Here is a 20,963-nt window from a genome sequence, read left to right as displayed (position 1 = left end):
TCCCCTCTAGTGATAAAAAGAAATATATAGAGGAATCATTACCTCCTCCCTCTTGCTGGTGATCCCTCTAGTGGTATAAGGATCTATATGGAGGAATCAGGACCTATTTCCTCCTGCTGGTGACCCCTCTAGTTATAACTAAAGATCTATATAGAGGATTTAAGACCTCCTTTCTCCTGCTGGTGACTCTTCTAGTGATAAAAAGAACTATATAGAGGAATCAGGACCTCCTTCCTCCTGCTGGGGATCCCTCTAGTGATAATTAAAGATCTATATAGAGGAATCAGGACCTCCTTCCTCCTGCTAGCGATCTTTTTAGTGATGCATCCTAGAATCATTGTTGCTTTCCCCATTGTTCTCTTTAGAAATTAGGCTGAGTAGAAAAGTCTGTATCCTGGCAGCAGGATGCAGAGAGGACCCTTGCTCTCTTTGTGAAAGCATAGATCTCTCTGCAGAGGTCCAATATGCCCGCCTGCTAAGTCAGACCCTATAATGCAGGGGTTGTTGCTGAAAGGACAAGCAAGGATATTCCCAGAAGGAACACCTAATGAAACCTTCAGATTTAACAGGTTTGAAAACCTTTGGAATTACATTAACAAGAATTAAAGAGACTTTACAAAATGGGTTTAGTTCTAATTTAAGCATAACTAAATTTATATTTAAAAAAAAAAAACATAACTTATTTTTTAATCAACTTTATTATGAAGGAAGGTATGAAGAAAAGTTATGATTCTTTCATTTTTAATACAAATGATGGAGACGTCTGAAGGAACCGATTCTGGGGCTTGTAGCTCCCCAGTCGGTGTATCTCCTGTACTCTCCAGGTCTCAGGTAATACTGACGTCCCCTATAGTTGGACTCCTCATAGAACATCCAAAAGCCATCTTGGACATGGACAGAGTGGATATCATGGTAGCGGAATCTTTCGTAGACATTTGGACAATCTTCGGTGAACTCCATCATCTGTCCTCTGAAGTCTTCTCTCTCGTAGATCCTGATTCTGAAGGAACCTTGGTGCTGTTAAAATAAGTAACACCATAATAACGCAAAAAGAAATATTAACAACAAATGGCGAGTGGTCATACAGGCACCACTAAACCAATGATTTCTAGAAGGGTTTTGGATTGTTTTGGGATAAGAAGGGTGGGATTTGGTGCCATTCCACATCTTTGCTTTCCTAGAACCCAAAATAAACATCTTCTTCTATCTCTGATTCTACCATGACAGGTAATGTTCTGCTGTTATACTGCGTACACTCTCCAAAGCACATTTTCAATGTATTCTAAAGTAAAATCCATTATGCCCTGCACACACGATCGGAAATTCCACCAGCAAAAGTCCGATGTGAGCTTTTGGTGAGAACTTCCGGCCGTGTGTATGCTCCATCGGACATTTAATTGAGAGCAGGTTCTCAAATATTTCAGTCGTAAAAAGTTCAGATCGGAAATTCCTAACGTTTGTACCAATTCCAATGCGCAAAATTCCTTTGCATGCTCGGAAACAAATCAACGCATGCAAGCATTGAACTTCATTTTCTCAGCTCATCGTAGTGTTGTACGTCACCGCGTTCTTGACGGTTGAAAGTTCAAAGAACTTTTGAGTGACAGTGTGTATGCAAGTCAAGCTTGAGCGGAATTCCGTCGGAAAAAAACATCCAAGATTTTTCCGACTGAAATTCCGCTCCTGTGTACGGGGCATTAAAGTCAAGTGACTCCAAGAGTTTCCATAGGAACAAAGCAGGAATCCATTGCAGAGGGAGGATCCAAAAAGACAGACCTCTCTGTTTGACTCAAATTGATAAGATGCTACTATATGGTCTCTATTACATATTTTCTAAAAAATAAATAAATGAAGAAACAACATGATTTAAAGTGGTTGTAAACTCTCCCCCACAACTTTGTCCCATCTAAATCAGCATAAAAAACCCGAATGAACACTGCTTGTAGATATCTCCTTACTTGCTTAGTATTGTTGTAATCCTTTTTGTTCTTTAGAATGAAGTCACTGAGCATGCCCAGATCTCCCCTGATTTACGGCACACTCTCTATGTCTTATCTATCTGTTATCAGGACTTCCTACGGCACACCACTGAACTCCCAGGAGACTTCAGACTCATTCAGAGCTTCCTCCTACACACCATGTGACCATGTGACATCACATGCAGTGTAAACCTGGCCATTACTGCAGTCTTATCAGTTGAAGCTGATAAGACTGACAAAAGGAGACATTAGACATCGGCACAAGTAAATACTATGAGATAAAACAAGTCAGCTATGAACAGGGAAGCAGGGTTGCCATAGAAACATTGGATTGAGAAGGAGGCTTGGTAAACAGAAGAGGAAGTGCTCAATGTAAGGGCGGAAATACACTCCACTGTGTAGTTAAACAATACTTAAGATGGAGCTGCCTAACCCCTGGAAACAAGTTTTTTAACGTTTCTTTAAACAGTAAGTAATATGCGATTTGGGCTGGATTACAGTGGTTATAGTCTGATAATGACTTATTATAATGGACTAAATGAAGGGAAGCATCAGAGTGGGAGAGTTTACTTCCTCTTTAATAAAGAGTGTTCAGGTGTAGTATTACCTGGGGGCTCAGACGCACAGATCTAATGGAGTCATTGTAGCCCATCCACTGCTGGAAGTCAGGATACTCTCCTCTATGGAGGAAGTACTGGTGTCCTCTGTAGTTGGGGAGCTCATACAGGATCCAGTTCCCACTTTGCACACGGATGGAGTTGCAGCGTCTGAAGTATGAGGACAGGTCGGGACATTCAGATTGACACTCGTGGGAGCGACCCTGGAAGTTCTTGTCCTCGTAGAAGATGATCTGCAAAACAGCAATGGAAAATACAGTGTGAAAATTGTGTAATCTACAGAATGTTTTCCCAATTTTACTTACTACCCTCACGGGGACAGCTGATATTAACTGGTTATTTCCCAAACAGTACGGAGGCAACCTATCACCCAAACCAGTTCATTCACACAGGCTTCAATACACAGTCCAGGGGCTGCCTTTTTGTAATTCATTGCTCGTAGCATTTGGGACAGGATATGGTTTGGGGGCAAAATGTTTAACACATAGCAGTTGGAGGACATTCTTCTCCTTAAGCATGTGCAGAGTTTATACAGTCTAGGATCCCCCACAACTAAAGACCAGGAGGCAACTTTCTGTACAGGCTAATGTTTCACAATTGAAGACTAGGAAGTAATGTTCTTCTGTATACAATAGTAAATATTGAACAGTCTAATCACTTACAGCTGGAGTCCATGAGGTAATTCCTAAACAAGTGGTTGTAAAGGCAGAAGGTTTTTTATTTTAATGCATTCTATGCAGTATGATTTAAAAAAAAACTTCTGTGTGCAGCCACCCTCAGCCCCTCTAATACTTACCTGAGCCCCATCTAGATCCAGCTATGTTGCAGCAGAGTCTCAGCTGCCTGGGACTCCCATCCTCATTGGCTGAGGCAGCAGTGTGGCGCCATTGGCTCTCACTGCTGTAAATCAAAGTCAATCAGTCAATGAGGAGATAAAGGGGGCGGGGTCGAGCAGCAGCTCTGTGTCTGAATGGACACAGGAAGCTGTGGCTCGGCTCGGTGCCCCCATAACAAGCTGCTTGCTGTGAGGGCACTCAACAGGAGGGAGGGGCCAGGAGCACTGAAGAGGAACTCAAGAAGAGGAGGATCTGGGCTGCTCTGTGCAAAACCAATACACAGCGCAGGTAAGTATGACATGTTTGTTATTTTTAACTAACAAAAGAAAAAAAGGCTTTAGTACCACTTTAAGGCCTCATAGCTGAAGACCAGGAGGCAGATATCATTGGCATATATTCTTCTCCTTAGTATTTGTGGGCTGCGGATAATCTAAGGCCTCACAGCTTAAGGCCATGGGGCAAGTCTTTGAAGATCTGGTTGCCTGGCAAGAACTCAATAATCGGTAGCCAATACAGATTTCCAACACACAGTCTCAACATTTGACTCGGAATCGCTCCTCACAAGTCCCCAGGACAGCTATGGCTTCCTCCATACACAACCCAGGGAGTGAGATGGTGCGTGTCAGGACCAAATCCCTGATGATGTCGTTCTGCAGTTAGTTGTAAGAAAAGTCCATTTAATCCTGTGAGGTCTGAGGCTTCCTAAAGCAGATGCATGCTCCATGGTTTGTTTGAAGACAGCAGCCCTGCACCTCTGGAACCCTCCTGGGGAGAAGGAACCCAGCTCTCCAGTGTCTCAGACAATGTGCCTCCATCCCAGTCCCCTGCTAATCACTCCCCTCAGGGCCATCTTTAATATTGATTGGACCTTGGGCAAATCTTTTCTTGGGCCCCCCCCCCATGCAGTTTTGTTCTCCGCCTGCTCCGAGACATACAATAAATAGCAGCTAGACTCAAAATCAGTTTACTGAATCAGATCAGGCAGCTATTGCGATTGGTTGCCAGAGGTTACAGTGTACTATTACTGACTGGTTGCTAGAGGTTACAGCAAACATTATGGCTCACTGATTAGTTGTTAAAGGTTACAGCACATGATTTCTGCTTGTTGATTGGTTGCTAGAGATTACTATGGATATGACCTCTGGGGGGCCTGATATACATATCAATGCCGCCGGACACCCCTATTTACATATGAATGCCTGTAATTTACATGTAAACACAGGGTCTGCAGGTGAGTCATCTTTGCACAACAATAGGACAGAGCTGGGCAGCATTAGTAGCAGCACTTCACACTGAGATATTGGGACAGTACAGGACTAAAACCTCAAGGGACTAGGGAATTTAAATCAGGATAGTTGGCAAGTATGAGGCAGCTGCTTTGGGCCCCACAACAATGACAGGGCCCAGGCAGCTGCCCCCTTTGCCCTGCCTTAAAAATGGCCCTGACTCCCCTCTGGGAATTGGCTGATTAAATATTCTGACTGGATGATTTGAATCTGCCACCCTAAATTCTGGAAACCTTTTCCAGAGACAGGGGGAAGCAATCAAACTCTGAGCCTTTAAAGTCAGTATAAAGATCTCTTGATTGAAGAAGGAGACAAAAACTAAATCCGCCCAGCATCCAAGAGATGAGCACATGCATGGAAATTATGTATTTCCAGCACAGCCAAAAAGTCTGCTGAAAATTCCAGACCCAGAAGAGTTAGCTGGACTTAAAGCAAAGCTCCACCCAAAAGTGGAAGTTCCGCTTTCTTCGCAGCAGTGATCTGAGCCGGAAGTTTGCCATCCGCCCCCCCCGCAGTCTTCTGGGACACATCACAGGTCCCAAAAAAACACAGAACCATTCAGCATGCAGAGTAGGGAACCAGCAGTTTCCCTTACCTGAGATGCCGGTGCCTGCAATCAACTCAGGTGAGGACATTACGGGATCCCTGGTCAGGTAAGTGTCCTTATATTAAAAGTCAGCATCTACAGTACTTTAAACTGCTGACTTTTAATTTTTGTGGGGAGAGCCTGGAGCTTCTCTTTAAGGTTTATCTAAACTCCAAATAAAGATTTACTATGCCTGGATTAGTGGTCCCTAGATGCAGCTGCAACAGTTTTCTTTTATCCGGCCTCTTTCCTTTTATTTTTATCTGGTTATCCTACAAATAACATACTTTTTGTTACTTTGCGGCTACACTCATTTCTCTATTGTACCTATGGAGTGAGACATGTTGCCCGAATTTGCATCATTGTTTTATATATTCAACGTGCAGTGAATTTAACCACTTGCCACCCACCATACAGCAATATGACGTCGGCAAATGGTTTGCGATATTCTGACCAGACGTCATATGACGTCGCCAGGATATCAAGCCACTGCGCACCCCCGGGGGGCATGCATCACGTTGATCGTTTTTTGCGGTGTGTCAGTCTGACACACTGAAACTCCAATCTAGGTAAAGAGTCTCTGACAAAGACTCTTTACCACGTGATCAGCCGTGTCCAATCACGGCTGATCACGATGTAAACAGGAAGAGCCGTTGATTGGCTTTTCCTCATTCGTATCTGTCAGACGCGAGTAGAGGAGAGCCGATCGGCTGCTCTTCTGACAGGGGGGGTCTGTGCTAATTGATTATCAGTGCAGCCCCCCTCCCGAGGATGCCCACATTGGACCACTAGGGATGCCCACCACTAGACACCACCAGGTATGCCACCCATGGCCACCAGGGATGCCAAGCAGTGCCCACAATGGATGCCAAGCAGTGGTCATAATGGGCATCAGTGATTGGCAGGCATTATTGTTTGGCACTGATTGGCATCCATCAGTACCATCCCTTAGTGTACATCAGTGCCACCTATCAGTACCCATCCGTGCCACTATCAATGCCCATTAGTGCTACCTTTCAGTGCACCTATGTATACCCATCAATGCTGCATATCAGTGCCCATCATCAGTGCCACCTCATCAGTGTCACTTCATTGGTGCCATCTCATCGGTGCCCATCAGTGCCACCTTATCAGTGTCCATCAGTGCAGCCCCATCAGTGCCCATCAGTGAAGGAGAAAATGTACTTATTTACAAAATTGTTGGTCTTTTTTTTATTTGTTTAGCAGATAATACAAATCACAGAGGTGATTAAATACCACCAAGAGAAAGCTCTATTTGTGGGAATGAAATGATAAAAAGTTAGTTTGGGTACATCGTAACATGACCGCGCAATCGTCATTTAAATTGCGACAAAGCTGAAAATTGGTCTGGGCAGGAAGGTGTACAAGAGCCCGGTATTGAAGTGGTTACAAAAAAAAGAAAGAAGACAGATGTGTCTGCAATAATAACCTCTGACCTGGAGCTGTCCTCATGTACTACTTATGTTATCTCAGAAGATGTCTTCAGTCCTCCATGTTCAAAGACACCCAATAGACGCTCAATAATGAACACATACCGATTCGCATATCTTACTACAATTCCTATAGCAGTATTAGTAGATTATTACCTTTCCCATGTTGCTGGATGTGTACTCCAATGCTGTACAGTGACTGGCAGTGAGAGCGCAGGCTTATATACGTCACCAACTGCCCACACCCTCACCTGCTGACACCATGCACAGCATGCACAATGAATGGATTTTCCCATTACTATGTCTTTTTTGTGTATGTGTTTCCTTTACAACTATGGTGTGTTTAGTTTTTTGCTTATGTTAGTGTCAAAATTGTTCACCTAACCTGAGCTAAAAGATTTGTGTACTAATCTGTCATGACAATGGGCCTCTTTGTGTGTGATTGTGTGTGTACTATTCCACCGAACCCACGCCTACTGCAGACTTCAAGACTTATAATAACCAATCCAGGGCAGTCTGTCATTTACACATTTTCTGATGCTCGTGGATATTGTATGGAGCCCCCTCTGACCTGTAGAGGATGAAATTCAGGATTCAAAAAAACATTGATTTGGAAATTCTATCATCCTCAGCACAAGCTGGTGTACATGAATTCATGTAAATCAACAATTAGCAATTTGCTGATTTCTCTGATTTGGAATTTGAAATTGAATTGCTCATTATTACATATAATAATATTGATGATAATAATATTAATAATAATAATGTAGCGGCCATAACCCTCGATAGGGCGGCCTTAACTTTTGGACTTACCGGTTACCTCCACTTGGCTTGTTCTTCCACATCTAGGGGTTCCCAGGGTTGGTACCCAACAACTTTGGTCGCTGAAACCATAAAAGTCCTTTAGAAAGGTTTTTATTTGCTGGGGTAACATCCAACAAACACAGTCTTGTATGGGAACAGAGGGCAAGGGTGAAGGAACTCAGGCACCTTGAACTGCTAATCATCAGAAAGTCTCTAGTACCACCCAGAGAGTAGCCACTCGCAGCTGGGTGCCTCAAAGCTGAACAAATCTCTAGCCAGAGATTATGGCAATCAGCACTTTGATCCGGAACTTGTGAAATCTTGAACCTTGAATAATTGGTAACAGAAAATGAACAGGAACCTTTTTCCTTAGTACCTGGAACGTTCTCTGTCTCCTTGGTAGTACTGGAAAAAGCGTGGATTCGTTACTGTCCTTCACAACTCAGCAACCAGGCACTTCTCAGGATGCCAGCTTGTTGGCCCTCCTCCGAAGAGTCCTCCCCCGGTCGCTTGCACGAGCTGTGGTGCCCCTCCAAGCCGAGAGCACACCCGGACGCCTTGAATCCTCCCTTAGTTACTGCTCCTCGGACCAGCCGGTCCAAAGACTCAGGAACAGATGGATCCTTACCCCAGACCAGGCGGGTCTATTGGGGTTAGTCAAACGAACCATGTTGCGGAGCAACGCACACTCCTGTGACCGGGACCCCTCGCGGGGCTACCCTGGCCCAGAATCAGGAACAGGCAGCTATGGCGTCACGAACCAACCCAGAACACGTGACTTCAACATCTTAAGTACGCCTCCCCAGACTCCTCAGACACACCCACTGATTGACTTCCGGGGAACGCTGATACCCAAAGTGTCCAACCAGGCCTGGTTCTGAGCCTGTCATGTGCACCTAACTGTACACATGACCAGGCAGAACCCTAAGCCCTTGTACACACGGTCGGAGATTCCGACAACCAAATCCGTCGGAATAATTCCGACGGATTAATTCCAGAAGAGGTGATGACGTTATTTCGTTACGACGGGACTACGTTCAGGCTAGTAGCCAATAGCTTTGGTTTAGGAATTTGATCTGAGCATGCGTGCCACTTTGTCCGTTGGAGTAGGCTACACATGATCGGAGTATGTCCGATAGGAGCATTTTGTCAGAAAATTTTACCGTCGGGTATTCCTCGAGGAAACAGTCTGATGCAGACCACAAACAGTCTGAATATCCGACAAAACGGTCTGATAGGAAACATTCCGACGGAATCTACGACCGTGTGTACAAGGGCTAACACAGCCCGGCCAAACTGATGTCAAAGTTAAACCTACATAATCAGCCCTCCGAACCCCATTACTGTTCTGAGGCAAAAACTAAATTTCAACATGACAGACACCTTGTCCAAAGTGTCATCGCTACAATAATAATAATAATAATAATAATAATAATAATAGTAATAATAATATATTAACCACTCTAGCGCCAGAAGATTTTACGCCTTTCATGACCAGACCATATTTTGCTATTTAGAACTGCGCTAATTTAACTGGTAATTGCGCGGGCATGCAACACTGTACCCTAACAACATTTATATGATTTGCTTCCTGCAAATGGATCTTTCTTTTGGTTGTATTTGATCACCACTGGGTTTCTTATCTTTTATTCTATCAAAGAAAAAAAAAAAAGATAATTTTGAAACCAAAAACAAAAAAAACAAGCAAAAACATACCACAAACTAAAATAGGTGCCTGAAGAAGGAGGCGAGGCCTCAGAAATGTGTGGCGGCTCGCCCCCTCCCCAGCTTGTGTTTCATCTCTTGACATGCCGACAGGGGAGAGTGAGAGCCTGTGGACAGTACTTTGGCACCTCCCACGGCGGGTCCTAGCATGTGTGAGCTGCCTCCTTCCTCCTTGGCATCCTGACAGTGTTGAAGCCTGCTGACGCCGCCGGTCTCCAGTGTTTCTTCTCAGCGAGTCCATGCCTGTGTTAGCTGCTGTTCTCCAGTCCATCCTGTCTCCTGCCTTATGGAACAGCACATCACTGCACCGCTGCACACAACATGCAAGATTATTTTATGTAAGTGGGTATTAACCACTTAAGGACCAGAAGGATTTGCCCCCTTAATGACCAGGCCATTTTTTGCGATATGGCACTGTGTTGCTTTAACTGACAATTGTACAGTTTGCCGACATTGTAGCCAAACAATATATGTAGCCATATATGTCAATATATGACAATATAAAAAAATTTTCCCCATAAATAGAGCTTTCTTTTGGTGGTATTTGATCACCTCTGCGGTTTTTATTTTTTGCGCTATAAACAAAAAAAGAGCAAGCATTTTGAAAAAAAATAATATTTTTTACTTTTTTGCTATAATAAATATCCCCCAAAAAATAAAAAAATAAACAAATGTATTCATCAGTTTAGGCCAATATGTATTCTTCTATGTATTTTTGTTAAAAAAAATTGCAATAAGTGTATATTGATTGGTTTGCGCAAAAGTTATAGTCTACAAAATAGGGGACAGATTTATGGCATTTTTATTATTTATTTAATTTTTTACAACGAATAGCAGTGATCTGCGATTTTTTTGCATTACTGAGACATTGCAGTGGACAGATCAGACACTTTTGACACTTTTTTGGGACCACTGACAGGTATACAACTATCATGTGAAAATAGCCGCTGATTACTGTATAAATGACAATGGCATGGAAGGGGTTAACACTAGGGGGCGATCAAGGGGTTAAATGTGTTTCCTGGGAGGTGTTTCTAACTCTGGGGGGGGGGAGTGTAGTGAGTGGAAGAGGAGAGAGATCTCTGTTGCTGATCACTAGGAACAGCAGATCCTGCTCTACTCCCCTGTCAGAACAGGGATCTGTTTGTTTACCCGTTCTGGCTCTCTGTGGAATGACCACGGGTGGTCGGCGGACATCGTGGCCGCCGGTCATACACATCCGATCCGGCTGCACCGTGGCAGTGCACGCGTGCCCCCTATCACTTTTACAGTCGTTGACGTACACCTACGACGATTCGTGCAGCCATGCCAACTAGGGATGAGCTTCGAGTTCGAGTCAAACCCATGTTCGACATTGAACATCGTCTGTTCAACTGTTCACCGAATTCCGAACATTATGGGCCATTTGCACCAAATTCGAGTGGCGCGTTGCGACCCATAATTCACTGCGGCATTGCAGTGCATTGCTGGCTGCTGATTGACCAACATGCACCATGACCCGCATGCTTTGGGAAATCACAGCACAGAAAAAACGGAGAGCAATGATTGGCCAAAGCCAGGGTGGCTTTGACAAATTATGTCTCAGGGGGTTTAGTACACACCCCACATTATATAAGGCCGCCTGCATGGCGGCCTTGTGTAGTATGTTGCGGCGGTGGTTAAAGACATAGAGAGAGATAAACAGTGTCATTTAATTTGAGTTAGATAGAGTAGGCAGGTGAGTCAGTTAGTCAGTTAGCTTAAGTTACAGTGTGTAGAGGATATAAATGCATCCCTGGTGTGTTGTATATATATTTATAAACTGTATTCAGTTTAGCTAGATCCGTTCCTGTTATTCTCTTCATAATATACTGACAGGCAGGGAGCTGCAGTATTTTCACTTAGTGTACTGGGTCCTTTGCACAGTGTGCACCTAAAGCTTTACCTGAACACAATTGCTGGTGTTTTCATACAAATACAGGCAGGGAGCTGCAGTATTTTGTTTTAGTGTCCTTTGCACAGTGTGCACCTAAAACTTACCTGAATACAATTGTCAGTGTTCTCATACAAATACAGGCAGGCAGCTGCAGTATTTTGATTTAGTGTCCTTTGCATATTGTACACCTAAAGCTTTACCTGAATACAATTGCCGGTGTTCTCATACAAATACATGATCAATGATCATGCTGATAGTTTGTAAGAACATATTTGGTTCTGGACATCGACACCAGTGGCTAAGGCCCAATTTTTCTGTCCCTGTTTAACAGGGGCGTGTAATTACAATTTTTGATGCAATGCTTTGCAGCAGGGCTAATTCCTGCAATAAGACTAGAGTATATGGGAGAGGTTGCAGTGTGGTGGCACCAGGACCAGTGCCTAAGGCCCAATTTTTCTGCCCCTGTTTAACAGGGGTGTTTTATTACAATTTTTGATGCAATGCTTTGCAGCAGGGCTAATTCCTGCACTCCAACTAGAGTTTCTGTGAGGTGTTGCAGTGTTGTGGCACCAGTGCCTAAGGCCCAATTTTTATGCCCCTGTTCAACAGGAACATGTAATTACAATTCTTGATCTAATATTTCACAGCAGGGCCCATTCCTGTGCCCACCAAGAGAAACTGTGAGGGCTTACAGTGTTGTGGCAACACCAACACCACTAAAGGCTCAATTTTTATGCCCCTGTTCAACAGGGACATGTAATTACAATTCTCAATATAATATTTCACAGCAGGACCCATTCCTGCACCCACCAAGAGTAACTGTGAGGACTTACAGTGTTGTGGCACCAGCACCACCACCACCACCACCAACAAAGGCCCAATTTTTCTACCACTGTTCAACAATGGCATGTAATTACACTTCTTGATATAATAGTTCACAGCAGGGCTCTCCAGCGCCCACCAAGAGTCACTTTGAGGGCTTACAGTGTTGGGGCAAAACCAACACCTTAGGCCCAAATTTCTGTAGAGCATATAGGGCAGGCCCCTACTTTCAAACATCCAACTTACAAACATATCCTACTTGCAAACAGAAGGAGACAACAGGAAGTGAGATGAAATCTACCCCTAGGAAGGGAAATTATCTCCTGTAAGAGTTGATATGGGAAAGACGTATCTCCTCTCCACTGATGCTTTATCACCAATCCTTGTTTCAATAAAAACCACAAATTTTCCAAAAACATTTGTCATTGGGACAGAAAGTGAGGTGAAATCTTCTGAACAGGGGCACAGACAGCAAAACAAATTATACAGGGGTGATAACCCTTCCCTATGTTTTCCAAAAAGCTTAAAAATAGATTTTTTGACTGGAGCTACATTTTCAAAATGTACCAGTTCAAAATTACAAACAGATTCTATTTAACAACAAACCTACACAGTCCCTGTCTTTTTTGCACCACCTGTATACTGCTTTTCTGAGTATATAGGGCCTGGGGCCCCACGCCTTTCCCCACAGGGCCTGGTAATGGACTGGGGGGGGGTACCCATGCCGTTTATCTCACTGATTTTCATCCATATTGCTGGGACCCGGCATTACATTAAAGCACGGAAGCAGTTTTAAATGACTTTTATTCTTTTAAAAATGTAATTTTGTGCAGGGACTGTTCTAAGCACGAGAAACACGTGCCACTTTACAGGCATACCTTAGACACCCCCAGGTACGATATTTAAAGGAATATTTCACTTTTTTTCCACTTTAAAGTGGAAGTAAACTCCCCTATCGTTTTCAGCCAAGGAAGCTGCCATCTTTGCCTCTGTTTAATCTTTAACTTCTATGGTGCTGCACATGTGATTCGTTATGACACCAGCCATTGGATGGTTTGATAGTTTGGCTGAGAGCACAGCCAATGTGCAGTTGGCATTCCCAGCATGCTTTTTTTTTTTAACTGTTTAAATCTATGGGTTTACTTCCACTTTAAGCATCATTAAAATCACTGCTCCCGAAAAAACGTCAGTTTTTAAAACTTTTTTTTGCATTGATACCCCTGGGGCAGGACCGAGGTCCCCAAACCCTATTTAGGACAATAATTTGCATATTAGCCTTTAAAATGAGCACTGTTGATTTTGAATGTTCGAGTCCCATAGACTTTAACGGGATTCTAAAGTTCACGTGAATTTTCGCATTGGTGCAAACCGAACCGGGGGGGGGTTGTTCGGCTCATCCCTAGTGCCAACCTGCCGCAGTATAATGACGGTGGCTGCTGGGCAAGTGGCTAAATGAACTGTTGTTGTTTTGACATAAAACATATCCAATAAAAATGTAGACCAAAATGTATTCCGCTATATGTTTTTGATAAAAATAAAATCCCAATGAGTGTATTACGGCATTTTTTTTTTTTTTGGCATGGGGTTCCCCTTAATATCCATACCAGACCTGAAGGGCCTGGTATGGAATTTAGGGGGACCCCCACTTATTTTTTTTTTTTTAATTTTGGTTCGGGGCTCCCCTGTGGGGAAATCCTCATGCCATTTTTATCAATTAACTTTTATGTGTATTGCGGATTGACAATTAATTGTAGCCGCGAGTAGTTTTAAATGACTTTTTTTCCTTTAGAAATGTAATTTTGCTGTCAGACTGTTCTAAACACAGGAAACATGCTCCACTTTACAGGCATACTATAGACACCCCCAGGTACAAAATTTAAAGGAATATTTCACTTTTATTGTTTCACTTTAAGCATTATTAAAATCAAACAATACCATGCATATAAGCCTTTAAAATTAGCACTTTTGATTATTCATGTTCATGTCCCATAGACTTTAACGGTGTTCGCGTGTTCGAACAAATTTGTTGCCTGTTCGCATGTTCTGGTGCGAACTGAATGGGGGTGTTCGGATCATCCCTACCAGTGACACTAATACAGTCATCAGTGCTAATACTTTACACTGTCACTGTACTAATGACACTGGCTAGGAAGAGGTGATGTCTAGGGAGTTCAAAGGGATAATGGTGTGCCTAACTGAGTTTATTGAGTGTACTGTGTGCTGATTTTTACAGTTTTTTTTTACTCCCTGCTTTGCTTTTACCAACACAGGTCTCTCTTCTGTCATTTGCTCAGCTGATTAGAAAATGACAGCACAGCCTGCGAGGCGGACGCGGTGCACCCCCTGCATATATTTACGTGATTCTGTGCAGCCGGGAGGCGATCTGGAAGTGGTTACAATAAAAATAATCATCATCAGTTTACCCAGCACTTTAATAAATAAAGGGAGATCCCACAGTTACAATTCAAGACAAGAGGGTTATGGGTTTCCTGCTCTTGAAAGTCTACAAACTAAAAGGAAAGAGCAATAAAAACAAAAGTTGCTATGTTGTGATAAGGTGTCCAATAATTAAAGCTATTTATTAGGTGGAGACCGGGTAGGATTCCCTAAAGAGATGAGTTTTCAGGGATCACCTAAAGGGGAAGAGAGTAGAAGACAGTCAAATAGATTGGTATAGAGAGTTCCAGAGGATGGAGGATTTTCTGGAGGAGTCCTGGAGGTGCCCATGGGGGAGGTGATGTGGCGCTCTAGACAGCAGGAGGTCTTGGCAAGAGTGAAGCGGCCAGTTTCATTAATATTTTGAGACAAGGTTTGTGGTGTTGCTCAGGACAGAGTTGTGGATGACTTTGTAGGTTGCCGTTCAGTTAATTGTGAACATAATATGTTATAGACACTTTCTAATACAGTTACAACTATGTAGGCACCATAACTGCTTTTGCTTAGTTTGAACTTGCGTATGATCTTTCATATATATTTTACAAGGTTAAAAAATTCTGTCATGTGACCATGCATCTCTTTTTTCTGATAGTGGGGTTACAGGACAGACACACAGCATGCCTGTATTCCATATTCTGTTCAGCCTGACTCATGAGGCAGGCTGTGATTGGGAGGGGTGTGTGCCAGAGACAGGCTGTGATTGGGAGGGGTGTGTGCCAGAGGCAGGCTGTGATTGGGAGAGGGTGTGTAGAAGGAGGAAGGCTATGATTAGGAGGGGGTGTGTGCCAGAGGCTGGCTGTGATTGGGAGAGGGTGTGTGCCAGAGGCAGGCTGTGATTGGGAGAGGGTGTGTGCCAGAGGCAAGCTGTGATTGGGAGGGGGTGTGTGCCAGAGGCAGGCTGTGATTGGGAGAGGGAGTGTGCCAGAGGCAGGCTGTGATTGGGAGAGGGTGTGTGCCAGAGGCAGGCTGTGATTAGGAGGGGGTGTGTGCCAGAGGCAGGCTGTGATTGGGAGAGGGTGTGTAGAAGGAGGAAGGCTATGATTAGGAGGGGGTGTGGGCCAGAGGCAGGCTGTGATTGGGAGAGCATGTGTGCCAGAGGCAGGCTGTGATTGGGAGAGGGTGTGTGCCAGAGGCAAGCTGTGATTGGGAGGGGGTGTGTGCCAGAGGCAGGCTGTGATTGGGAGAGGGTGTGTACCAGAGGCAAGCTGTGATTGGGAGGGGGTGTGTGCCAGAGGCAGGCTGTGATTGGGAGAGGGTGTGTGCCAGAGGCAGGCTGTGATTGGGAGAGGGTGTGTGCCAGAGGCAGGCTGTGATTGGGAGAGGATGTGTGCCAGAAACAGGCTGTAATTAGCAGGGGTCATGTGCCAGAGGCAGACTGTGATTGGTAAGGGTGTGTGCCAGGGGCAGGCCCTGATTGGTCAGAGGGTGTGGCATCTTAACAAACTACCCAATTCCTTGCATGCTGTGTTTATGCATAGTGACCCATACCTCTGAATGGATAGCTAAAGGATGAAAACAGACCACACCAACATAGGTCAGCTCCTGTGCCTTGTGTGGCCCGTTTAGATTAAGAAAGAAAGGTGAATGGCATGATCAACTAGGTAGATGATAATGATAGAGACTATGACATTCTTTTGTTTTACATGACAAATTAACTGGCAAATGGACTAGCAATGAAAACTCTGCAACTCCCAGCTTTGGTTTGGGATTAAAGCTTACAGGGTCACTATATTTCTGCCATTACAGCTAAAAGTAAAGACCAAGCCCATAGCACACAAACCCTGCAGGATCGAGTCTCTATCCAGTCTCTTGATGCCCTTATGGCTGACAAGAGGAATTTCCATTTAGATATGTCTGAGGTCACTAGGTTAGACCTTCACAAATGTAAACAAACCTTCTTTGAGAAGGGGGGGCCGCAACAGGTAATTCCTTGTGTTGTTATCCCAACATGACACCCCACTCACTATCATCCCTGAAATAACAGTGGAGGATGGTTTGATTGTTACCTCCTCGGTGGGTATTTTACAGGCTTTTAGACATTATTATAGCCTCATATATTCCTCATCCCTGTCATCAGATTTTGACCCCCTGGTCATGCAGCCATTACTAGATTATGTGGCTTTGGGCTGGCTATCGGATGGAGAGCATGAGTTTTTGGTAAGCTCAAACCAGCTGAGATACTTACACATGATCTACTATACACAATACAGATTGTATAGGATTAGAAGTGTTTTCACACCTTTGTGTACTGTATGCAACTGTGAAAATTGAGACATAGTTTGCACATATTTGGGTCTTTTGGTCTGAGGTGAGAGAGTTGCTGTCTGAAAGGATGTCCTTTCCAAATTTATGTAATCCATAAAGTGTTTTCTAGGAGATTTTTCTTGGGAAGAAATAGGAGTCACTCAAAAACTATGAAGCTCTGATTTTGCATTGGAAAGAATCTGAACCACCTAAACAACAACTTTGGATTGGCTTGATTGAAAAATTCTTTGCTTTATATAAAATGGCATACATGGTTAGGACTTGTCCCAAATATATGACAATATGGGGTCTGTGTGGGTGTCCTCACCATCAACTGTCACAATAGGCTGCACATCATTGCCCTGAACTGGCTTCCCGATAGTGACAATAGTGAACCATGGCTGAGAAATCTGCGTCATTAAGGCTGCTTGTATTCTCCACCCTGTTCATTCTTAAAGGGTAACAATGCAGAAGCACCATTTCAACAACCTTCCTTCAAAGAGCTCCCGAATAAAGTGTTAAACTTATAGTGGTTGAATTTATTTTAATATGTTAAACAGTATATGTGATTTAAAGATTGGATTATGATCTATTTCAAGTATGACTAACTATGTAAAAAATATTAACTGCAATTTATTTTTAAACATTTTATTAATTATTTTTTGTGAAACAAATATGTTATGATTCTGTCAATTTAGTAGGAGTGGTGGAGACGTCTGAAGGACCCAATTCTGGGGCTTGTGGCTGCCCAGTCGCTGTATCTCCTGTACTCTCCAGGTCTCAAGTAATACTGACGTCCCTTGTAATTGGGCTCCTCATAGAACATCCAGTAGCCATCTTGGACATGGACAGAGTGGATATCATGGTAGCCGAATCTCTCAAAGACATGAGGACAATCCTCAGTGAACTCCATCATCTGACCTTTGAAGTCTTCTCTCTCGTAGATCCTGATTCTAAAGGAATCTTGGTGCTGTTAAAATAAGTTAGACCATAATAAAACAAAAAGGAGAATTAACAACAAATGGACACTGGTCATACAGGCAACACTAAGCCAATTATTTATAGCAGAGCTTTGGATTGTCTTGGACGAAGTAGGGAGGGATTTGGTGCCATTCCACATCTTTGCTTTCCTTGAACCCCAAACAAACATCTCCTTCTATCTCTGATTCTACCAAGACAGCAAAAGTTCTGCTGTTACTTGAATATACCACTTACACTCTCCAAAGCACATTTTCAATGTATTCTAAAGTAAAATCAATTAGAGTCAAGCGACTCCAAGAGTTTCAATAGGGACAAAACAGAAATCCACTGCAGAGGTAGGATCCAAAGAGAGACCTCTCTGTTCAACTCAAATTGATAAGACACTATTATACGGTCACTATTATGTTTTCTAAAAGAAAAAAAATTAAGAAAGAACATGATTTAATAAAGAGTACATAGTTGTTGTGTTACCTGGGGGCTCAGACGCACAGATCTAATGGAGTCATTGTAGCCCATCCATTGTTTGAAGTCAGGATACTCTCCTCTATGGAGGAAGTACTGGTGGCCTCTGTAGTTGGGGAGCTCATAGAGGATCCAGTTCCCACTCTCCACACGGATGGAGTTGCAGCATCTGAAATATGAGGACAGATCGGGACATTCAGAGCGACACTCGTGGGATCGACCCTGAAAGTTCCTGTCCTCGTAGAAGATGATCTGCAAAACAGCAATGGAAAATACAACGTGAAAATTGTGTAAATTACAGAATGTTTTACTTATTTTTAACTGGTTATTTACCAAACAGTAGAGAGGCTACCAATCACTCATACCAGTCCATTCACACAGGCTTCAATGAACAGTCTAGGGGTTGTCCTTTTGCAATTTATTGCTAGTAGAACTTGGGACAGGTTAGGGATTGGGGGAAATGGATATTCCAAAATGTGCAACACATAGCTGTTGGAGGACATTCTTCTCCTTGAACAGTCTAGGACCCCCACAGTTCAAGACTATGAAGCAATATTCTTGGTTATACAACAGTGAATACTGAACAGGGGCCATGAGGTAATTCCTAAATAGGCTAAGGCCTCAAACTTGGGGACCAGGAGACAGTTCTGATTGGCATATATTCTTCTCCTTAGTATTTGTTGAATGCAGATAGTCTAAGGCCTCACAGCTGAAGGCCACGGGGCAAGTCTTTGAATGTCTAGTTACCTGGCACAAACCCATTAATCAGTAGCCAGTACAGATTCCCAACACACAGTCTCAAGGATTAACTCATGGTCACTACTCACAGGTTCTCAGGACAGCTGCTCACTTCCAGCTTTCTCCAGACACAACCTGGGAGTGATATGGTGCCTATCAGGATCAAATCTTTGATGGCGTGGTTCTGTAGTTAGTCCTAAGCAAAGTCCATTTAATGCTGTGATTTTTATGGCCTTCTAAAGCAGCTGTATGGTCCATGGGCTGCTTGATAGCAGCAGCTCTGGACTGCTTGACCTGCACCTCTGGAACCCTCCTGGGGAGAAGGAATACATCTCTCCAGTGTCTCAGACAATGTATCTCCATAGAAAGTACAGGCCGGCAACTTGACAGCTTCTCTATAGAAAATATTTATTTGAGCATTACAGCAATAACATCATCCAAAAATTCTGACGTGTTTCGACCTTAGGCCTTCATCAAAAGCAAGTATCTCCATCCCTGGTCACTGCACTGTCTGCACAGGTAGCCAATTTTTATTGGCTAAAGCCTAATAACAATTGCAGGCTGGTTGGTTTGAATATCCTGCCCTAAGCTCTGAAAACATATTCCAGAGACAGGGGGAAGCAATCAAACTCTGATCAGAACAATGAATCATTGCTCCTCGACTGCAGAAGGAGTCAAAAACTAAACTCACCCAGCATCCAAGAGATGTGCACATGCATGGGATTATTTTATCCCAGCCAAGAAAAAAATTCTGTTGAAAATTCCAGAACCAGAAGAGTTAGCTGGACTTAAGGTATATCTAAATTTCAAATCAAAGGATTACATATGTGTGGATTAGTGGTCCCTAGATGTAGCTGCAACAGTTTTCTTTATTCTGGCCTTTTTCTTTTTATTTTCACCTGGTTATCATGCAAATTACATACTTTCTGTTCTTTTGTGGCTACGCTCATTTCGCTATTGTATCTATGGAGAGCGACATAGTTGCCCGACATTGCGTTATTTTTTTTTAAATATCCAACTTGCAGCGAATAAAAAAAAGAAAACCTTTGGCCTGGAGCTGTCCCATGCAGTACATATTTCTCACAAGATGTCTTCGATCTTCCGAGTTCAATGATACCCAATAACTGTTCCATGATTAACCACTTAAGGGCCAAGCCTCTTACTGAGATTTGTTGTTTACAAGTTAAAAACACATAGTTACTTAAAACCTCAAAACATTATACATTTATTTTCTCTTACACCCTAGAGAATAAAATGGCGGTCATTGCAATACTTTCTGTGACACAGTATTTGCGCAGCGGTCTTACAAGCGCACTTTTTTTGGAAAAAAAAAAAAATTGGAATTAAAAAAATAAGACAACAGTAAAGTTAACCCTTTTTTTGTTTTTATATTGTAAAAGATAATGTTATGCCGAGTAAATTGATACTCAACATGGCATGTTTCAAAATTGCACATGCCTCCACCACTACCTATGGCTCCGGTGGAGGGCACCAGAGAGGGGCAGGAGGGGGGCCCGCTGACGATAAAAGTGATCTTGCGGCGAATCCATCCACAGAGACCACTATTACCGGAATCCTGACCGCCCGCTGAAGAAGAGAATACCGGGTTTAGGGCAGCTAGCTGCTGCCATAACAAAGATATGCCTCTTCAAAAATAGGATGTATATCGGTGTGCGGTGGTCTGGAAGTGGCTAATACATGCCCAGGCTCATATCTTTGAATATATACAATATATACAATATCTATAGTAGTATCAGTAGGTTCTTACCTTTCCCATGTTGCTGGATGTGTACTCCAATGCTGTACTAGTGACTGGTAGTAAGAGCACATGCTTATATACTGCTTACCCCCTCACCTGCTGACACCATGCACAGTATGCACAATGAATGGATTTTCCCATTACTATGTCTTTTTTGTGTATGTGTTTTCTTTACAACTATTGTGTGTTAGTTTTTGCTTGCATTAGTATTACATTTTTTCCCCTAACCTGAGCTAAAAGATTTGTGAACTAATCTGTCATGACAATGAGCCTCTTTGTGTGTGATTGTGTGTGTACTATACCACTGAACCCACGCCTACTG

At 43.2% G+C, this 20,963-nt stretch overlaps 2 protein-coding genes across 2 annotated transcripts; both read right to left on the bottom strand.

The window, feature by feature from the left end:
- Positions 1-679: 679 nt before the first annotated feature.
- On the bottom strand, positions 680-7,019 carry LOC143975650 (gamma-crystallin-3-like). The gene is made up of 3 exons (XM_077478140.1): positions 6,912-7,019; positions 2,587-2,829; positions 680-1,017 (listed from the first exon to the last, which is right to left on the bottom strand). Exons 1-3 carry the CDS (start codon positions 6,918-6,920, stop codon positions 742-744), a joined length of 528 nt encoding a protein of 175 aa, XP_077334266.1. The 5' UTR covers positions 6,921-7,019; the 3' UTR covers positions 680-741.
- Positions 7,020-17,333: 10,314 nt separating this feature from the next.
- LOC143975675 (gamma-crystallin-3-like) lies at positions 17,334-20,752 on the bottom strand. The gene is made up of 3 exons (XM_077478169.1): positions 20,651-20,752; positions 18,154-18,396; positions 17,334-17,671 (listed from the first exon to the last, which is right to left on the bottom strand). The coding sequence occupies exons 1-3, from the start codon at positions 20,657-20,659 to the stop codon at positions 17,396-17,398; spliced, it is 528 nt and encodes a 175-aa protein (XP_077334295.1). The 5' UTR covers positions 20,660-20,752; the 3' UTR covers positions 17,334-17,395.
- Positions 20,753-20,963: the final 211 nt, after the last annotated feature.

Source organism: Lithobates pipiens, unplaced genomic scaffold, assembly GCF_037356315.1.
Source record: "Lithobates pipiens isolate NorthernLeopardFrog02 unplaced genomic scaffold, aLitPip1_a1.2 Scaffold_13, whole genome shotgun sequence".
In the NCBI taxonomy this organism is placed as follows: Eukaryota; Metazoa; Chordata; class Amphibia; order Anura; family Ranidae; genus Lithobates; species Lithobates pipiens.
The sequence above is the reverse complement of the archived record's forward strand: the minus strand, read 5'-3'. Positions and strand labels throughout refer to the sequence as shown.